The 16,728-nt window shown below is 47.0% G+C and overlaps 1 protein-coding gene across 2 annotated transcripts in view; it reads left to right on the forward strand.

Annotated features, from left to right (window-relative positions):
* Nucleotides 1-1,601: 1,601 nt before the first annotated feature.
* ehbp1 (EH domain binding protein 1) overlaps nt 1,602-16,728 on the forward strand; it is a 159,103-nt gene continuing 143,976 nt past the window's right edge. For both annotated transcript variants that reach the window (XM_061228057.1, XM_061228058.1), the window contains exons 1-2: nt 1,602-2,175; nt 3,194-3,645. In XM_061228057.1, the coding sequence (XP_061084041.1) occupies nt 3,542-3,645 (104 nt within the window). In that variant the 5' untranslated portion in view covers nt 1,602-2,175; nt 3,194-3,541. The remainder of the gene's footprint in view (nt 2,176-3,193; nt 3,646-16,728) is intronic.

Consider the following 16,728-nt stretch of genomic DNA (forward strand, 5'->3'; position numbering starts at 1 on the left):
ACCCCCACTTCCTTATCCCACCCAGTGCCTTGTATCAAAGACCTGCGCCCACACAGACAAGGCAATATTTTCAACAAGATCCTCCTCAGATCAAAGCATTCCTCGATGTAGAGCACGGCTCCATGTAATCTTTCCACTGAACTAATAAACACCAGACATCAAGAGGTTAAATCTACATGTCTGACCAGTGCATTTACTAATTACCCCTGGAAAATCAGTGTTAGTAATGCATTATTTCTTTACAAAAGGTTCTATTCAACAGCGTGCAAATATGTCTTGTTGTATAAGCATCGCACGGTTACAGGATCAGTAAGAACAATTTCAAAAAAGAAAGGGGTGCAAATTTTCTGTCATTTTTAAAGTGGTCAGCAGAGAAAAAATGCAGTAAGGGGAAGAGCATGGTATAGCAATAAAAGATGTGTTGGTTTGGCTAAGAGTGTGCTGTAGGTTTGTTTCCACCGGCTGTGCAGACAGGAGGCAGAAAGCCTAACGTGTAGGTCACAGCCGACTGATCCAGCCCACATTAACAGTCTCATTACACACTGAGCCTTTGGGGGGGCAGACATTGATTGTGTGGGAGGATGGGGGGGTTGATGCTCTTGATTTATGTGGAGAAGCCCTGGCTCCGCGAGGTAAATGCTCTAATTTGTGTGACACCATGAGGAAATGGGAGCTGTCCTCATTAAAGTCTAGACCCAGAGGGACTCAGTGTTAAACAGCTCCAACTGTTTTGATGGGCTGAGAACAAGTATTAGGGACATGGTAAGTGTACCCATGCATTTAAAACAGAGGTGGTGTGTGTATGTGTGTGTATGTGTGTGTGTGTGTGTGTGTACAGGGGGTTATTTTGAGGAGAAATAAAACAATAACTTAATTTATTTACGGTCTAAAGCAAAATGTAACCCAATAATCTTAAACTTGAACACAAAAACATTCACCAGTTCCTCCTTGCACTGGATGGGGTTCGTTATACTCATAGCACAGTGAAAAAATGTTTAAAACAGCTAGGATAAAAAGACCATATTTTGGCCACAACCCATCAATTTGCCTTTGCAATCAGAAATATATTGCACATAATTAGAAATGGGATACAATAGGAAGATCATGGCTTCAATTTGATATGACGGTACTTTAATCATGCCTAACAAGTTTGAATTGATGAGTGTTCTTAATAAAAATGTGACACAACACAAATTTAATTCTTTGAAACATAATTCCTTTAACAAAATATGCTGATACTCATAATAATAATGTTAATTTCATTGACATGAGACAAAAGACAAAATAAAACAAAAAAATGTTGAAATTGAATCATTCACACGCTTCGTTCCACGTTTCCACGGCAGTGACAGGGTCAAATTCCATGACCCTTTCCCAATCCTAGTTTTCCTATATTAGTGACAGTGAAAGAGCAAGATGAATCCTCGATCCATTTCGCACGATATAGAAAAGCTCACCCACCAGTGCAAAATACATTTGACTGACATCTCTAAGGACCACGGAGAGGGAATCTTTATATAAACAAACTCACTCTCCAATTACAAATTTCAACCAATGATAAATCGCGGTAATGGGCAGTGCAAACCAGCGTTGCAGCGCAACCTAGCTTGCTGGTATTCACAGGCGGATAAAATAGCTCGGATAGATATTTCAGTTGACCAATAAAATAGTCACCTTGTAAGAAAATGCAAAGAAGCCAACTTATTATGCATGTATCTAGGACAGGAAAGGCTCTTTCTATGAGAGAGGGTTAGTAAATATTTACGCGTTAATGTGCCATACGAACCAATAGCGAATAGCTGGAGGCGTTCACTTGAGCAGTTAGCTAGCTGGCTAGATAAGTTTGAGTGAATGGTAGGGGGCAATGATGGAGGCTTGATTGCAGAGTTTTTAAGTGCTAGATTGCTGGAATCCACATTCTCATATTGGACTATTACGCCTTCCCCGTTGTTTCTTGAGAGGAAACCATGTTTTATACTTATGTTTATCTTGCGAGCTACATAGCATCGTTAACTTAATAAGCGATTCAAATGGTAGCTGTACTTGGAGATCAATCCGCTTGCTTGCTTTTTCATTTAAATGGTTGATGATACTGCTGGAGTAACTGTTAGCTGGCAATGATCTCGCTAGCAAGTCATGCAACCATATAACAGACTAGTTTGCTAAACAATTGAGGTAAGTACACGTTTTCATTCGTGTTTTATACGGCTGATTTGCTGTCATTCAATCGCATGCAGGACATTAGCTAGCTAAAGTTTTCACGGTAGCTGGCTGTGGCTGGCCAAATTGGCGCTAACGACAGACGAGCATTTTCGTCAGGTAGGATAGCAAGCTTACTGTCATGCCACTACTACTAGCTCACCTATCTGGTTAGCGAGCTGGGTATTGCTGCGATGGCTATCATGTTCAATTTGGATAACTGTTAACGGACTGGCTAACCTGAGCTGCTTGTTTAGCCACCGATTGTAAATATGAACATGACACGTTTAACGGTACGCTTACTTCAACGTTGTTGGATTTTGCTTAATACACATAGCTGACTTATAGCTAACACTAACGTAGATAACTAGCAACCCGTCTCGGTGACACTGGGTTGCTTAATGTCCTAGTTAAGTGGGTCTTAAGAGAAATCTAGCAAAGAGAACGGGTTCATACAGCGGTTGCTGCTTAGCTGTGTACTCTGAGCCGACGTTAGCTTGCACCGGTACAGGCTACTTGCTTAGCTATTGAGAGCGAATTATCCAACAGGATAAACAGTGTATATGACTGCTAACAATCTAGATCGTAACCGCAAGAAACTAGATCGAAGTTTCGATATTAACAGCCAATATAGAGCGACCGTTAATCTAATTAATTAGCATGGAATGTTTTTCTTAACATCCGGACCTAGTGGCTGGCAGGCTGGCTTTTCAAAGTGCACGTAGCTTAGCGTGATGCAACATCAATTGATAAGTAAACATGAATGTTGAATAAGAAATGAGAACCAGTTTAGACCGTTAACCCACAGTGTTCATTTCAACGTGACATGGTTTTATATGGAAAACACTTTATTTGAGAAGCTGACATCGAAACGATAGATACCGATATGGTAGACATACTGCAGAGTTTATTTTAGCTAGGTTGGAAATGTCTTTATTCTCTGCAACCATTGCTGATTTGCTGTGTAACGCGTTCTGTTTTGATCTTTCGGCAGGGCTGCAAAGCATGAGATGAATTCCTAGCAACAACAAAAAAAATCTGATTTGGGGAAGCCCTTTCCTTTGCGGCCATGCACGATCCTGCCAGTCTCGACTGCCATCAGATGAAGGATATCATGCCACCTCTTCCACTTTTACCCTGATGTTTTGAGAAGGCATGCCAACTCAGCAAAAGAAGAGGAATCTTAGCGATACTGTTGTATATATCCGTTCATTTTAAAATGTCAACGACGCGTGTGCAGAAGTTACAAAATATTGCGGGATCATTTTGAACATCTGCCACAAAGAAAACACGACCGTGCAAACGAGGAGTACGCAAAGAATATCTCCGTTGATCAAGAAATATGGCTTCGGTTTGGAAAAGGTTGCAACGTGTGGGAAAACATGCGTCCAAATTCCAGTTCGTGGCATCTTACCAGGAACTCATGGTGGAATGCACAAAGAAATGGTAAGTTACGTGCAGCGGCTTAGTATTTTTGTTATTGTACATAGCTAGCAAGCTAAACACATTCGTACAATATAATGCATTCATATGTTGCCACATAGGAATGCTGTGCTGGCCTCTTCCGCTCGAGGTGGCGGTGATTTATAAAGTCCTCGCGGTCTGCAGGCAGGGAGGGGCGCGTGCTGTAGAACTCGGCGTGCTGCATCATATATTCTGCATCTGAGCTATAACACAAATATGAGTGTGTTCCCTGCTCGTTTAATGACCCTCACTGGTGCTTTAGTATGTAGGCAGGGCTGTGTTTAGTCCCTCTGCTGCAGAACAACAGCAACCGAGGACGTATTTTTCGCAAAGGGCAGGTATAAGGGATGATCAGTATTTGCACGTGAAGACTGGGTGCATTTGGAAAAGCTCAAAACATGGCTGTGCCGATTGCTCCGCAAAAAGAGACAGATGTTACATAAAAAAATGAATGAAACATGTCAAACTTAAGTTTTAAGAGAATGGAGTATAACCTGAATCATTTACTTTGAGACTTGATCCGTGATCCAGTAGAAGGGCTGATTGTGTTCATTTTGTCCACATTTGTAAACTTTGTTATAGTTTATCGGCTCACTCCTTTGGGAAAAGGTGGTAGGTGCGTTCATGCGTAGATGTGCGTGAAACCCTTGTGACCTTTGGGTGTGCTGAAGCCCTTTCTGCTGTCGCTGGGCCGGGGGAACCGTCCTCTGCAGCGTGGCTGTACTGATGCTGTCCCTCCAGAGCCCAGCCCATACTCCCCCACTCCAGCAGCGCCCTGGCCCCTGCTCCTCACTGTCAGGGTGGAAACTGAGACCACTGCTTGCCCAATCCAGGCCATCAGATACCGGTGGCAATTCCCTGCGCACCCCTGTCTGAATAACGCAGTGTTGGTCCAATCTAAACATGTCACTGGATGACAATCGCTTGGAAGGAAGAACGGGTTGGAATGAAGTAATCCGTCTTTTTTTTTTGTGCAATGTTCACACATTTTTCTTGAGAAATTGCATCCGAGTTGTTTTAAGAGCTATTGAAGTTACGAAAACGATTCTGTCTGTATTTGGCTGCTAATGAGGAAAGAAATGTTATTTCTTAACTGGCCAAAGGTGAAAGATGAGGGAAGTTGGGGATGAAGGGAGAGATGTTGAGAACGGTTGTTGTGTCTGAATTGGAGTGACTGGAAAGTGTGGACTGATTCAGCAAATGCTAATTTGCCATTTGTGTCATAGCTACAGTGGAAAGTTTCCATCTTCCGTAAGTGGAAACAGCCCTGAGTTCACGTGGATATTATTCTGAATTGCTTGTTGATTTAATGGAGCCATTTGTATCTGAGGGAGAGAGATGGGACGTGCCCTTGATTCAGAAGCACCGACTGCCATCGCTCGCTTGGCACCTGGAGTCTAATGCGATGTGAATCTGACATTGGTATGCAAGAGTAGTCTCACCGTCTAAACTTAAAGTGACTGTGAAGTGGCTGGAAAAGTTATGGCTATTTAAAAAATTTTCACCGAGGGATGTATCCACTACGCATTCACCACATCTATTCAGAGTGATGTCAGTAATAACACACGTTTCAAGTCAAATATAAATTCTGTGTTGAAAACAATGACAGGATTGTATGGGCGTGGTCTGGACTGCCTCACCACCTAACCTCCCTGCTCGACTCCCGAAATGCACCACCCACAGGAAAATGGTATTGGAGAAGGAGGGAGACTGGGAGAGGGATTAAGAGCTGAAAAACGGCAGGATGCAAACTCCTCAGAAAGGCCCTGGTTGGGATTCGAACCCTGGACGTTGTTGCTGCAAGGCAACAGTGTTATCCACTGCACCACCATGCTGCCACAAAGCTTATGCTACAAATCTCTCTATAAAAAAAAAATCCTCTTCATACAAATCTCACAGAATCAAAATGGGACTAAATTCAGTGCAGTTTACAGCCATTCACTGAATTACCTGTACAGTCACTTTAAAATGATACTGGCAAATGGACTGTTCCGTCTAATTTCAGATTATTTTGTTTTATTCTGCAAATTTGTATCCGCTAGTACAGAGTGCACTGTGTCATGCTTTGTTCTCATTGGCTGCGCTCCCTTGAGCTTGTGTGTGCTGCAAGGGGTCCCGCCCTTATCGACTGCCCTTTGTCACGAGATGCAAGTGAGCCAAAGATGCTGAGCCATTCCATGCCGTCTCCAGGTTGTACCACAGCATGTCTTAGGATTTCATTTTTTATCTTTTTCCTGTGTGCTAGTAGACAATTATGAGATATGACAACTTGAGCTTCATACTCCATGACTCATTTACAAATAATATGACCCTAAAAGTAGGTTTAATTTTGGAGATATGACGGCCCAAAATTGATCCCTGGTGGAAAAAAAAAAGTGCATTTCTCGGGCCAAATATCTCCGAAGGTGAGATGAATTCTATATACAGAAATCTCTAGCTGCAAATGTACAAAGATTTAGGGCTTTACTTTACAAAGTTATGGACCTCTAAATATCACATCGTGCTGCAATGCTTTTTTCAATGTGACACCCAGCAAACTTTAAATGCCTCTACGGGGAAAACGAAATGGACTATGAAGCTCAAGATTTCAGGAATTCTGTATCTCGTAATTGTTTACCAACACGCAGAACAAGGGAAAGTTGGCACGGAATGGCTCTGCTGCTTGGCTCCTTTTTCTACAGTGACCTGTTTCTAATGGGATCTGCATACCTGCATGTTGCTACACGTCACTTGGTATCTATGTGGATGCAGCTAGTGAAGGATAACTGCATCTTTACATAAGCTATTTTCAGGCTAAAAGTGGCCCAGTTATATTTCCCCCCCACCATATGTGAACCACTTAAGATGTTTTTAAGAGCAGTGTGAACTGCAAAAGTAAAAAGTACAAAAAAAAAAAAAAAAAGAAAAAAAAGAAATCTGTGCTGATTTCTGCCTCATCTATATGTGGAAATAAACTTGATATGTACATAGCTACTGTATGTGAATTGGGTGCAGTTTATGTGTGACAGTCCATTCAGTCCATTCTGATCAAACAAACAGCCAGGGTGGCCTGTGCGCTCCACTGTTTTCCATGGGAGCTGTGCGTCAAACATACAAGGGGCAACATTAGATAGATAGATAGATAGATAGATACTTTATTCATCCTGAGGGAAATTTTGGCGCAGGTGGTAAGAGAAGTCATCTGGCAGTCGGAGGGTTACCAGTTCGATGCCACCCTGGGTTTGTCAGTGTCCCTGAGCAAGACACCTAACCCCCAAATGCGCCTGACAAGCTGGTTGGTGCCTTGAATTGCAGCCAATCACCTTTGGTGTGTGAGTGTGTGTGTGTGTATATGAATGGGTGAATGAGAAGCATCAATTGTACAGCTCTTTGGATAATGGCGATATATAATTGCTAACCATTTAACCATGTTCTACAAGGTTGTGTCCCAAGTTTTATAACTGAACCAATAACCGCTGGTCCAGGGCTGAATAACCGCTGGGCTGACAGGCTCTTCTCACGGAACGGCCATCAGTGCAGGAGACGTTCCAGAGCGCTGTTGCCGGGTTACTGGGCACACAGTCCCAACAGAATGAGGTTCTGTGCAGGGAGACGGACAGTTTCGGAGCTCGCGTTGTCTGTCGGAGACGGTGTGCAAGTCGAGGCGGTTGCTCCGGGACTTCCGAAGTCCTGGGACTTTTGAAGGTCTGTAACCTCTGGTTTCACAGCTCTGCATTCCACAGGATATGATTTAATAAAAGAATAATAGCATCGGCTATAATCAGACATTCAAGAATTTGTATTTCTGAAATGCCATGCTTTTCATGGGTATCATCTTGTGATATTTCCCCCGCAAGTACCCCAGTTCTTTTCATTTGCCAGTTGGTACTAAAATGTGTACCTTTGGGGATTAGAAACGCATGTGAGTCCTGTTAATGCTTGTAGCGGTGAACTTGTTGCCTAAAAATGTTCATTAATGTTTTCTAAGTGTAGCTGAGATGATACTGTCTCCCACTTTGAAATGTGAACTTTTTCTGTATTTCATTGTCGACTTCAAATAGTCTCTGTGGAGGAGGATTCTAAATACCAAAAGTTTAAGTTTTAATATGATGATATTTACTTGGAATATGCATCATATTTTTCACCCTGTGAGATTTGCTCACTTTTGATATTTGGAGCTTTTTAGTTATTTATCTTGTGAAAGTCTTCTGTAGTTTTGGCCTGTGTTTATGCAACGCAGCAGCTATCAAGCCTGATCTGGAGATTACAGGCGTCGTCTTGCACTTTCAAACAGAATGAATAAGTCTCTTGCATGTCCTAAGGCTACAAGATGTGTGAACATCTTATCTACCATATTTTGGGGAGAAAGCTAATGGTATGGAAGTGTCCTGCTGTTTTGCAGTGGGTATACATGGAATGTTTGATTTTTCCTGTCCTGTTTATCTCATACTGGTATTTTTATTTTTTATTTTTCTAACCTTTCTGCCATATTCTGGTACATTGCTTCATAATATACCGATGGAAATAGCTTCTAATATGCTCAGTGCTCAAGTGTGTTTCCAATTAGGGCACTACTCTAATGATGCAACTTTGACAGACTATGCTTATCTGCATCCTGATGTTTGAGGATAGAAAATGATGGAAGTAATATCCCCCCATGCTATTTGATGGTAATTTTCTTCTGAGCTGTTCACAAACACAGCGAGAGGTTTTTGTAAGATTTCCCACCTTTCTGCGCACACAAGTGTACAGGGCAAATCTCAGCTGTCAATCAGTATGTGTTCTTTATTTAATTAAATTTTATTTATTTATTTTGGGGAGGAGGGGTGAGTAAATGGGCAAAGTTATTACCATGGCTACGCAGTCTGTGTAACTGGTATGTCTGCCTGTAAGAGAAAAAAACGAAGTGTTTTTGAAAATGGCTTGAGAATAGGGCTTTCATTGAAATGTATTATATTTTTGTTTGTTTGTTTGGCAAAATTAACTGTTTATGGTACACAGAGTGCGAGTGGGACAAGTGAAGTTTGATTTTAGGATAGCTATTTAAAAAGCTATAGATGTGAAGGAGAGAAGAAGGTTCTCTGTTCTTGTTGGAGGGCTTTTTGGAGAACCTCTTTTCTGGATTCAGTGTTAATCTGTACGGTTTGGGCTAGCCTTTATTTAAATCAAGTGTCTGAAATGAGGAGACCGTTAATAATTAAAAAATATAGTGCACTCCATAACATGTGGAACAGACATTTTTTTTCTGTTTATTATTATTATTTTTTTGTAATCAAGCTATTCACATGTGGCTAAAGGACAGGTTTTATTAGAGGTTATTTTTGACACGTTTTGGTTTCACCGTGTACGAATGACAGCACTTTTTATTCATAGCCCCCACGTTTCACGGAGCCATAATGTCCAGCGAGGGCGTTATCGCTGCGTCATCCTCCATCGATTCGGCAGGCCGCAGGCTAGCGCTCACGTCACCAGCTAGCGTGTGCAGCCAGCTAGCATGTGCAGCCAGCTAGCGTGTACAGCCAGCCGGTCTCCGCCGCTGCGCTCTGCCATTCCCCTCCGCAGTCTCTCAGACATTACGCTTCCGTTTGATCTTCTCCATATCTCGCTCTGTGTTCTTTTACCTGATGTCTGGTGTGATTACGCCTCACATTGTCCATATGGTGGAGCGGGGAGCTGGTAATGGGCCGGGAGGCTGGGGTAGCTGACCGCATCGGGCCTAATGCATTTCTGATGTCCTTCTTTGAGATGTACATTACGTTTAGCGGACGCTCTTATCCAGAGACGCTTGCACCGATTACACTCTCACATGCAGTCCCGTTTATGCGGCTCGCTGTGATACTGAAGCAGCTCTGCTTAAGTACCTTAGTCAAGGGTACGACGCCAGCCCCACGACCAGGCCTCAAGCCCCCACCGTTTGAGTTACAGATATCCGTGGATGGTTCCCAGAATGCTTCGCTAATGTACCTGTCTGTTTTTGGCCCAACCCTCCCACCCTGTTTTCTTGCACTCTGGAACCACCTGTGTTCTGATCCGACCTGGGTGAGATACGCACTTGCTTTGGATTCAAATACTTTTCTGTGCTCGATTTGATCTTGCCTGGTGCAGGATGAGCCAACCAAGGGGACCAGAGGGTTCGTTTTCCACTTCTTGAGAGTATTTCATAGGTGCCAATATACCAGACAAGCTTGGTAAAGTGTAGAAAATTAAGTGAATCCAAAACGATTACGTATTTTACCCAGGCCTGGTCCTGTTGGACTCGAAAGATGGGTAGCAATTCTGGTGGTAACAGTAGAGCTATGAATTCTGCCTAAGTGGTTTTCTTGTGAAGAAGCTTGCACCCATGTGAGGACCTGGGTGTAGAGGTGCTTTTGTTCTCTTCGAGGCTCTTCAAAATGCCCTTCAAAAGTTAGAAGTTTGCTCACTTTAGGGACAGGATCAGTTCCTGTGCTGTTTATAATCTCTCTGGGCCAGGTTCATACAGCACCTTGCTCAATGTTTCTCAGATTGAACTGATCGATGCTTACTTGTCCTTTTCTATTCTTCCATGTTCCTGCTGGTCTGCCGGTGCATGATTTTGCCGATGTGTCATGTTTCTGACCCTCGGAGACTCTGCTGGTTTACCTCTGGCCAGCCGTGGTGCTGCAGAGAAGAGGGTCTTGTGCAAGCTGTCGTCTCGGCCTGTTACGAGCTCTGGCACCGGGCCTATCGGCTGACGTCCCCCCCCAGGCCCCGCCCTGCTATTGTTTCCTTGCAGGGAGTGCGCTGTGTAGCTCCCCCCCCCATACGGTGCCTGGTCATTTCACTTTAACAGGCTGCGGCACGGAGCTCATCACAGCTGTGCCCTGCTGCAGTGTGGAGCTGCGGTTACGCTGCCTTCCTGCGCGGCTTGGGCACTGACAATGCATGCGCACACACACACACGCACACGCACACACACGCACACACACGCACACACGCGCACACACGCGCACACACGCGCACACACACGCACACACACGCACACACACGCACACACACGCACACACACACACACACACGCACATCTGCACACTTTATAAATGCACATATTCCCTTGCCTACTTGTTCACCGTAAACCTACACAGACTTACACTTCAGAAGACTCACTCAGTCACTCATACACTCACTGTAAATATGCGTACACACACACACACACACACACACACACTTCAGAAGACTCACTCAGTCACTCATACACTCACTGTAAATATGCATACACACACACACACACACGCACACACACACACTTCAGAAGACTCACTCAGTCACTCATACACTCACTGTAAATATGCGCACACACACACACACACACACACGCACACACACACACTTCAGAAGACTCACTCAGTCACTCATACACTCACTGTAAATATGCGCACACACACACACACACACACGTTTGCATGGACTGGCTTACCTTGCACACACTGAATGGACATACAGGCAGGTCTCCTCCGTGGTGGTGTGTACCGCGGGTCCCCCCAGGGGTCAGAGGCTGAGTTAACGAGCGTTGGCAGGCTGCTGGATGGCTTGGCGAATGGAAATGTCAGAGAAGTCCCATGGGCGGCAGGGTGCCGAGAGACCGCCGCGCCCGCTGTCCCAGCGAACGAGCAGCCGGCCGGCGGGCGGGAGCCGACCCTCTCGCCCTCCCGTGGAGGAGGCCTCCTCAGGCTCAGAGTGACTGGCAGCTGAGGGGGCGCGGGCGGCCCCCCTGTGATGCGTTAAACGGGGGGCCGGGGCGGGTCCTCCGGGCCCTGTTCTCTAGCTTTGCTCTTACATCACCGCTCTGTCCAGCCCTCTTGTCACCTTCAGCGCCCCAAACTCCACAAACTCTCACCTGCCTCCTTTCCACAGTCTCTCTGGGTCCTCCTCTCACTTCCTGCCCGGTTTATTTGTCCGAAGCGTATGCTAGAGAGGCCTGAAGACAACCTGCAACTTCCCGCTCACACGTCAGACTGCAGTAGGACAACACTACTCAACTCCACGGCCTGCGGGCCGCAGTGTGCTCCTACTGTGCGGTGCACCCCCTGATTTCATTAATGTGCTCATCTGAACCAAGCAGGTACTGTAATTAGTGAAATCAGGTGGTGTAGCGCACGGCAGGAGCCAATACCTGTAGACACTGTGGCCTGCAGGACGTGGGGCTGAGTAGCACTACAGTAGGGTGTGGGTACACTCGGACCAGACCTGGTTTATATACTTTTCTGTGCTTGGTTGATCTTCCCTGGTGCCATTGAGGGGGGAAGCAGAGGCAGAGTAAACAGTGAGGAGAAAAGCCACCCCACTCTTCCCTCCTCGAGTCACCTGACCCAGGTTTCTCCATTTTGGACAGGGTTACACACATTTCCCATGATCCCTCTCACTCAGACGTTACTGTGTTTACTCGTGGCAGCAGGCTAGCGTACGTACAGTGTTGTCCGGGTGATCGATCGCCCTCCAGCACAAAGAAACGCTGGTGGCCCGCCACGCTCCACAGACTGCGGCTTCTGTTCGAAACCTCATCCCGAGTGTACTACTCGTACTACCCGTCAATGAAAAATCAGCCTGAAATTTAGTACAAGTACTATACCGTGCGGTTTCGAACAGCCAATAACTTTGGGCGCCGGTGTTGTGACGGGCGGGAATTGCGTGACAAATGTTATTTTGCCCGGCGTCGGTAATGAAGCAGGCCGCCCGCGGGGTTGCGGACAGGAGCGTAAGTCAAGCGCCTCCCCGGGATTTACGGCAGGCGGCCTGGCGCTGGTTCTGCCCGGCGCGGGGCGGACTGGACCCGGAGGCAGCGGTGCGGAGAGACTCTGTGCCAGCAGACTCATTATGCATCACAAGCGCTACACGGCTAATAGCCTTTGAATGGACCCTTTGTCTCTGCGCTCCATGGCTGCAGCGCTGCGGCACCGCGCCTGGATTCACGTCCCGAGTCCGTACCCGACGCCGTTTTCGCTTTTTAAAAGTCTCCTGCATTTCACGTGCCGCGGTCTCTTTGATTGTTTTCCTCCCGTCTCGGTGGCCATTATTGCGAAATTGTTTTCTGTGGCGATACCAGAAGAGATTTTAAAGCATTCGGATGATTCCAGATGAAATCAGTCTGCCCTGACACTACTGCGTGTCTGTCTGTGTTCCTTCATTTTTACTTTTCGCTGGGTTAAGAATAAGTTGCCATATCTGTCAAAACATCGTCTGTAATCAGTCTTCTAGAGGCACGGCAAATTAAATCTCACACGGGTTGATTCGTTTTGAGTTTATTGTTGTTGGCGTTTTTCTTTTGCTCCAGTGTGCAGTCAGTAGTAGTGCCTCTGCAGGGCCTGCACTGAGCCCTGAAGCTGAATCTCACGCCTTTCACCCGCGGGGCGCAGACTTACACCCCGCTAACACCGGCTTTGAAACGCGCTTCTCGCTCCGACGACTAGGAGTACCCAGCTGTACCGTGAGGGGAAACTCGGGGCCGTTGCCTTCGATGATGGGTCCTGGAGGTGACTCGGGCGTTTAGGTGTTGCCTCCAGCTATAGTTGCGCTCCGCGGCCGTCTGAGTGTTTCCACCGCCCTGCTTGTGCTGCTTGCTCAGGAACACTGCAGCCTTTTCCACCGCGATGCTGGACGCTGGCTCACTCGCTTCCATCCCAGTTACGGTGAATTTCCATGAGCGTGTTTTTCCGCGGTTGGCGTGGTTACCGGCGGGCCAGGGGCGGGGCTGGTGGACTGCGTGTTGACTTTGGACCTGCTGCTGAGGAGAAACTAGCTGCTGCTTTTTTTTGTTTTTGTTTTTGGTGCTCCACATCTTCAGTGTTGCAGGCTTTGTGGTTAAAGAGCACATCCCTGGCCCTGAGATGTAGATCATTGTCCCTGTGATAGAGCAGCACAGCGGCTCGACCGAAGGTTCTTTGCTTCAGAGTGATGGAAAACCAGCTGTTCAGTGCCTCTGTGATTCAGACGTGATTCAGTTTGTCTGTAATTCACAGAGATGGAAGACCAGCCATTCAGTGCCTCTGATTCCGTTCCTATGCGATTCAGTGTGATTGAAGACCAGTTATTCAGTGCCTCTGTGGCTCAAAGCAGTGATTCGGTGCCTCTGTGATTCTGAGTGATTCAGACCCGTGATTCAGTTCCTCTGTGATTCGGTGATGGGAGACCAGTTATTCAGCGTCTCTGTGATTCAGTGCTTCACTGGACTCGGGTGAGCAGATCTCCGGACTCTGAGGGAACCGCACTTACTGTAGCAGTGATGGGATGCCAGAGACAGCTGGCAGCTCAGATGTGGGTCCCTGGTACACACCGCTTCTGTTATTCTCTCTCCCTGGAAGCTTGTGCCCCGTAGTTTCTGACTGAACGGTTTGCTTGAAATTCCATCTTCACCTTAGGCCTGCCTTCCACTCAGTTGATGTGATTGGTTAATAGATTTTGGCTACTGGTTAATTAACCAGTAATGTGCCCAGTGGAGCTGATGAAGATGACATCATACGTTGTACTGTCACGGTCTTAGTAATGAAGCCAACAGTGGTGCTGTGAGCCAAGTGGAACAGCCTTAAACAGGGTGACTGCAGGCTTTAGGAGAGAATGTACATCTCTTTTGGAAAAGTGCTCCTAAGTAGCTAATTCAAAAAGGGGACAACCGCAACCAAAATAAATGGTAAATAATTTAGTGGAACTTCAAAGACCTCTGAATCTTTAACCGCTGCGAGGCGACCGCAGTAATGAGGATTCGCTCCTCGGTCTGAGAGCGTTGGCTGATGACATGGGCTGAGCTGGAGGCTGCCGGATCTGAGAGCCGCTCTGCCGCTCACTGCTGTCCTGCCAGCAGGGGGCGCTGCCCTGCAGGGCCCAGCAGCCTGACTACAGGATGAGTGCACCTGGAACTGCGCTAGGACTGCGAGAGTGAAAACCGCTCAATGTACACAGGAAGGAAAACTGTGTGTAATGTGGCAGCCTGGAGCATAGTGGCTGAGGTACGTGACTGGGACCTAGATGGTTGGTGGTTTGATCCCTGGTGTAGCCATGTTGAAGTCCACACAGCTGTTGGGCCCTTGAGCAAGGCCCTTAACCCCACAGGGGGGATTGTCCCCTGCTTAGTCTAATCAACTGTAAGTCGCTTTGGATAAAAATAGCTGCTAAATAACAAAGTATTATTTATTTTTATTTGTGTGTTTGTATGCAAATGTATGTGTGAGATCAATGTGTGTGTCTAATACATGTGCTGGTGTGTGTATGCTTAGTGCATGTGTAGTGTTCTTGTGTGTATGTGTGCTTAGTACGTGTGCATGTGCAGGTGTGTGTGTGTGCTTAGTGCATGTGCATGTGCAGGTGTGGGTGTGTGTGTGTGCGTGTGTGTGTGTGTGCTTAGTGCATATCCTGTGTGTGTGTGTGTGTGTGTGTGTGTGTGTGTGTGTGTGCGTGCTTAGTGCATGTGCAGGTGTGTGTGTGTGTGTGTGTATGTATGTGTGTGCGTGTGCGTGCTTAGTGCCTGTCCAGTATGTGTGTGTGTTGTGTGGAGGGGGTATCCTGTGGGCAGTGTCTGTCTCTCTGTAGCAGTAAACACAGCCCTGAGGAGAGGCGACTTCCTGTCCCTGCTGGTATGACATGTTTAAGATGCCGTGGTGGAGGATGGGCTTTGTCGTCCCCGAGGCCCGAGACGTTTGCCAGACATCTGCCGTGGCAGAGTGGCGCCGGGACGCCAGGCCCCCGCGGGGTGGAGGTCTGCTCCGGCTGGAAATGAGACCTGAGCAATACTCACCGTACAAACTTTAGCCTGGCTTACAACCTGGACCAGATCCTGGGGGTGAACACAGCCCCGTGTGAGACTGTGCTGTATGAGGTGTGAACAGCCCTGTGTGAGACTGTGCTGTATGAGGTGTGAACAGCCCTGTGTGAGACTGTGCTGTATGAGGTATGAACAGCCCTGTGTGAGACTGTGCTGTATGTGGTGTGAACAGCCCTGTGTGAGACTGTGCTGTATGTGGTGTGAACAGCCCTGTGTGAGACTGTGCTGTATGTGGTGTGAACAGCCCTGTGTGAGACTGTGCTGTATGTGGTGTGAACAGCCCTGTGTGAGACTGTGCTGTATGTGGTGTGAACAGCCCTGTGTGAGACTGTGCTGTATGTGGTGTGAACAGCCCTGTGTGAGACTGTGCTGTATGTGGTGTGAACAGCCCTGTGTGAGACTGTGCTGTATGAGGTGTGAACAGCCCTGTGTGAGACTGTGCTGTATGTGGTGTGAACAGCCCTGTGTGAGACTGTGCTGTATGAGGTGTGAACAGCCCTGTGTGAGACTGTGCTGTATGTGGTGTGAACAGCCCTGTGTGAGACTGTGCTGTATGAGGTGTGAACAGCCCTGTGTGAGACTGTGCTGTATGAGGTGTGAACAGCCCTGTGTGAGACTGTGCTGTATGAGGTGTGAACAGCCCTGTGTGAGACTGTGCTGTATGTGGTGTGAACAGACCTGTGTGAGACTGTGCTGTATGTGGTGTGAACAGCCCTGTGTGAGACTGTGCTGTATGTGGTGTGAACAGCCCTGTGTGAGACTGTGCTGTATGAGGTGTGAACAGCCCTGTGTGAGACTGTGCTGTATGTGGTGTGAACAGACCTGTGTGAGACTGTGCTGTATGTGGTGTGAACAGCCCTGTGTGAGACTGTGCTGTATGTGGTGTGAACAGCCCTGTGTGAGACTGTGCTGTATGTGGTGTGAACAGCCCTGTGTGAGACTGTGCTGTATGTGGTGTGAACAGCCCTGTGTGAGACTGTGCTGTATGAGGTGTGAACAGCCCTGTGTGAGACTGTGCTGTATGTGGTGTGAACAGCCCTGTGTGAGACTGTGCTGTATGTGGTGTGAGCACAGGCCTCTCTGTGTGAGACTGTGCTGTATGTGGTGTGAACAGCCCTGTGTGAGACTGTGCTGTATGAGGTGTGAACAGCCCTGTGTGAGACTGTGCTGTATGTGGTGTGAACAGCCCTGTGTGAGACTGTGGTGTATGTGGTGTGAACAGCCCTGTGTGAGACTGTGGTGTATGTGGTGTGAACAGCCCTGTGTGAGACTGTGCTGTATGTGGTGTGAACAGCCCTGTGTGAGTCTGTACAGAA

The sequence above is a fragment of the Conger conger genome, chromosome 18, assembly GCF_963514075.1.
Source record: "Conger conger chromosome 18, fConCon1.1, whole genome shotgun sequence".
In the NCBI taxonomy this organism is placed as follows: domain Eukaryota; kingdom Metazoa; phylum Chordata; class Actinopteri; order Anguilliformes; family Congridae; genus Conger; species Conger conger.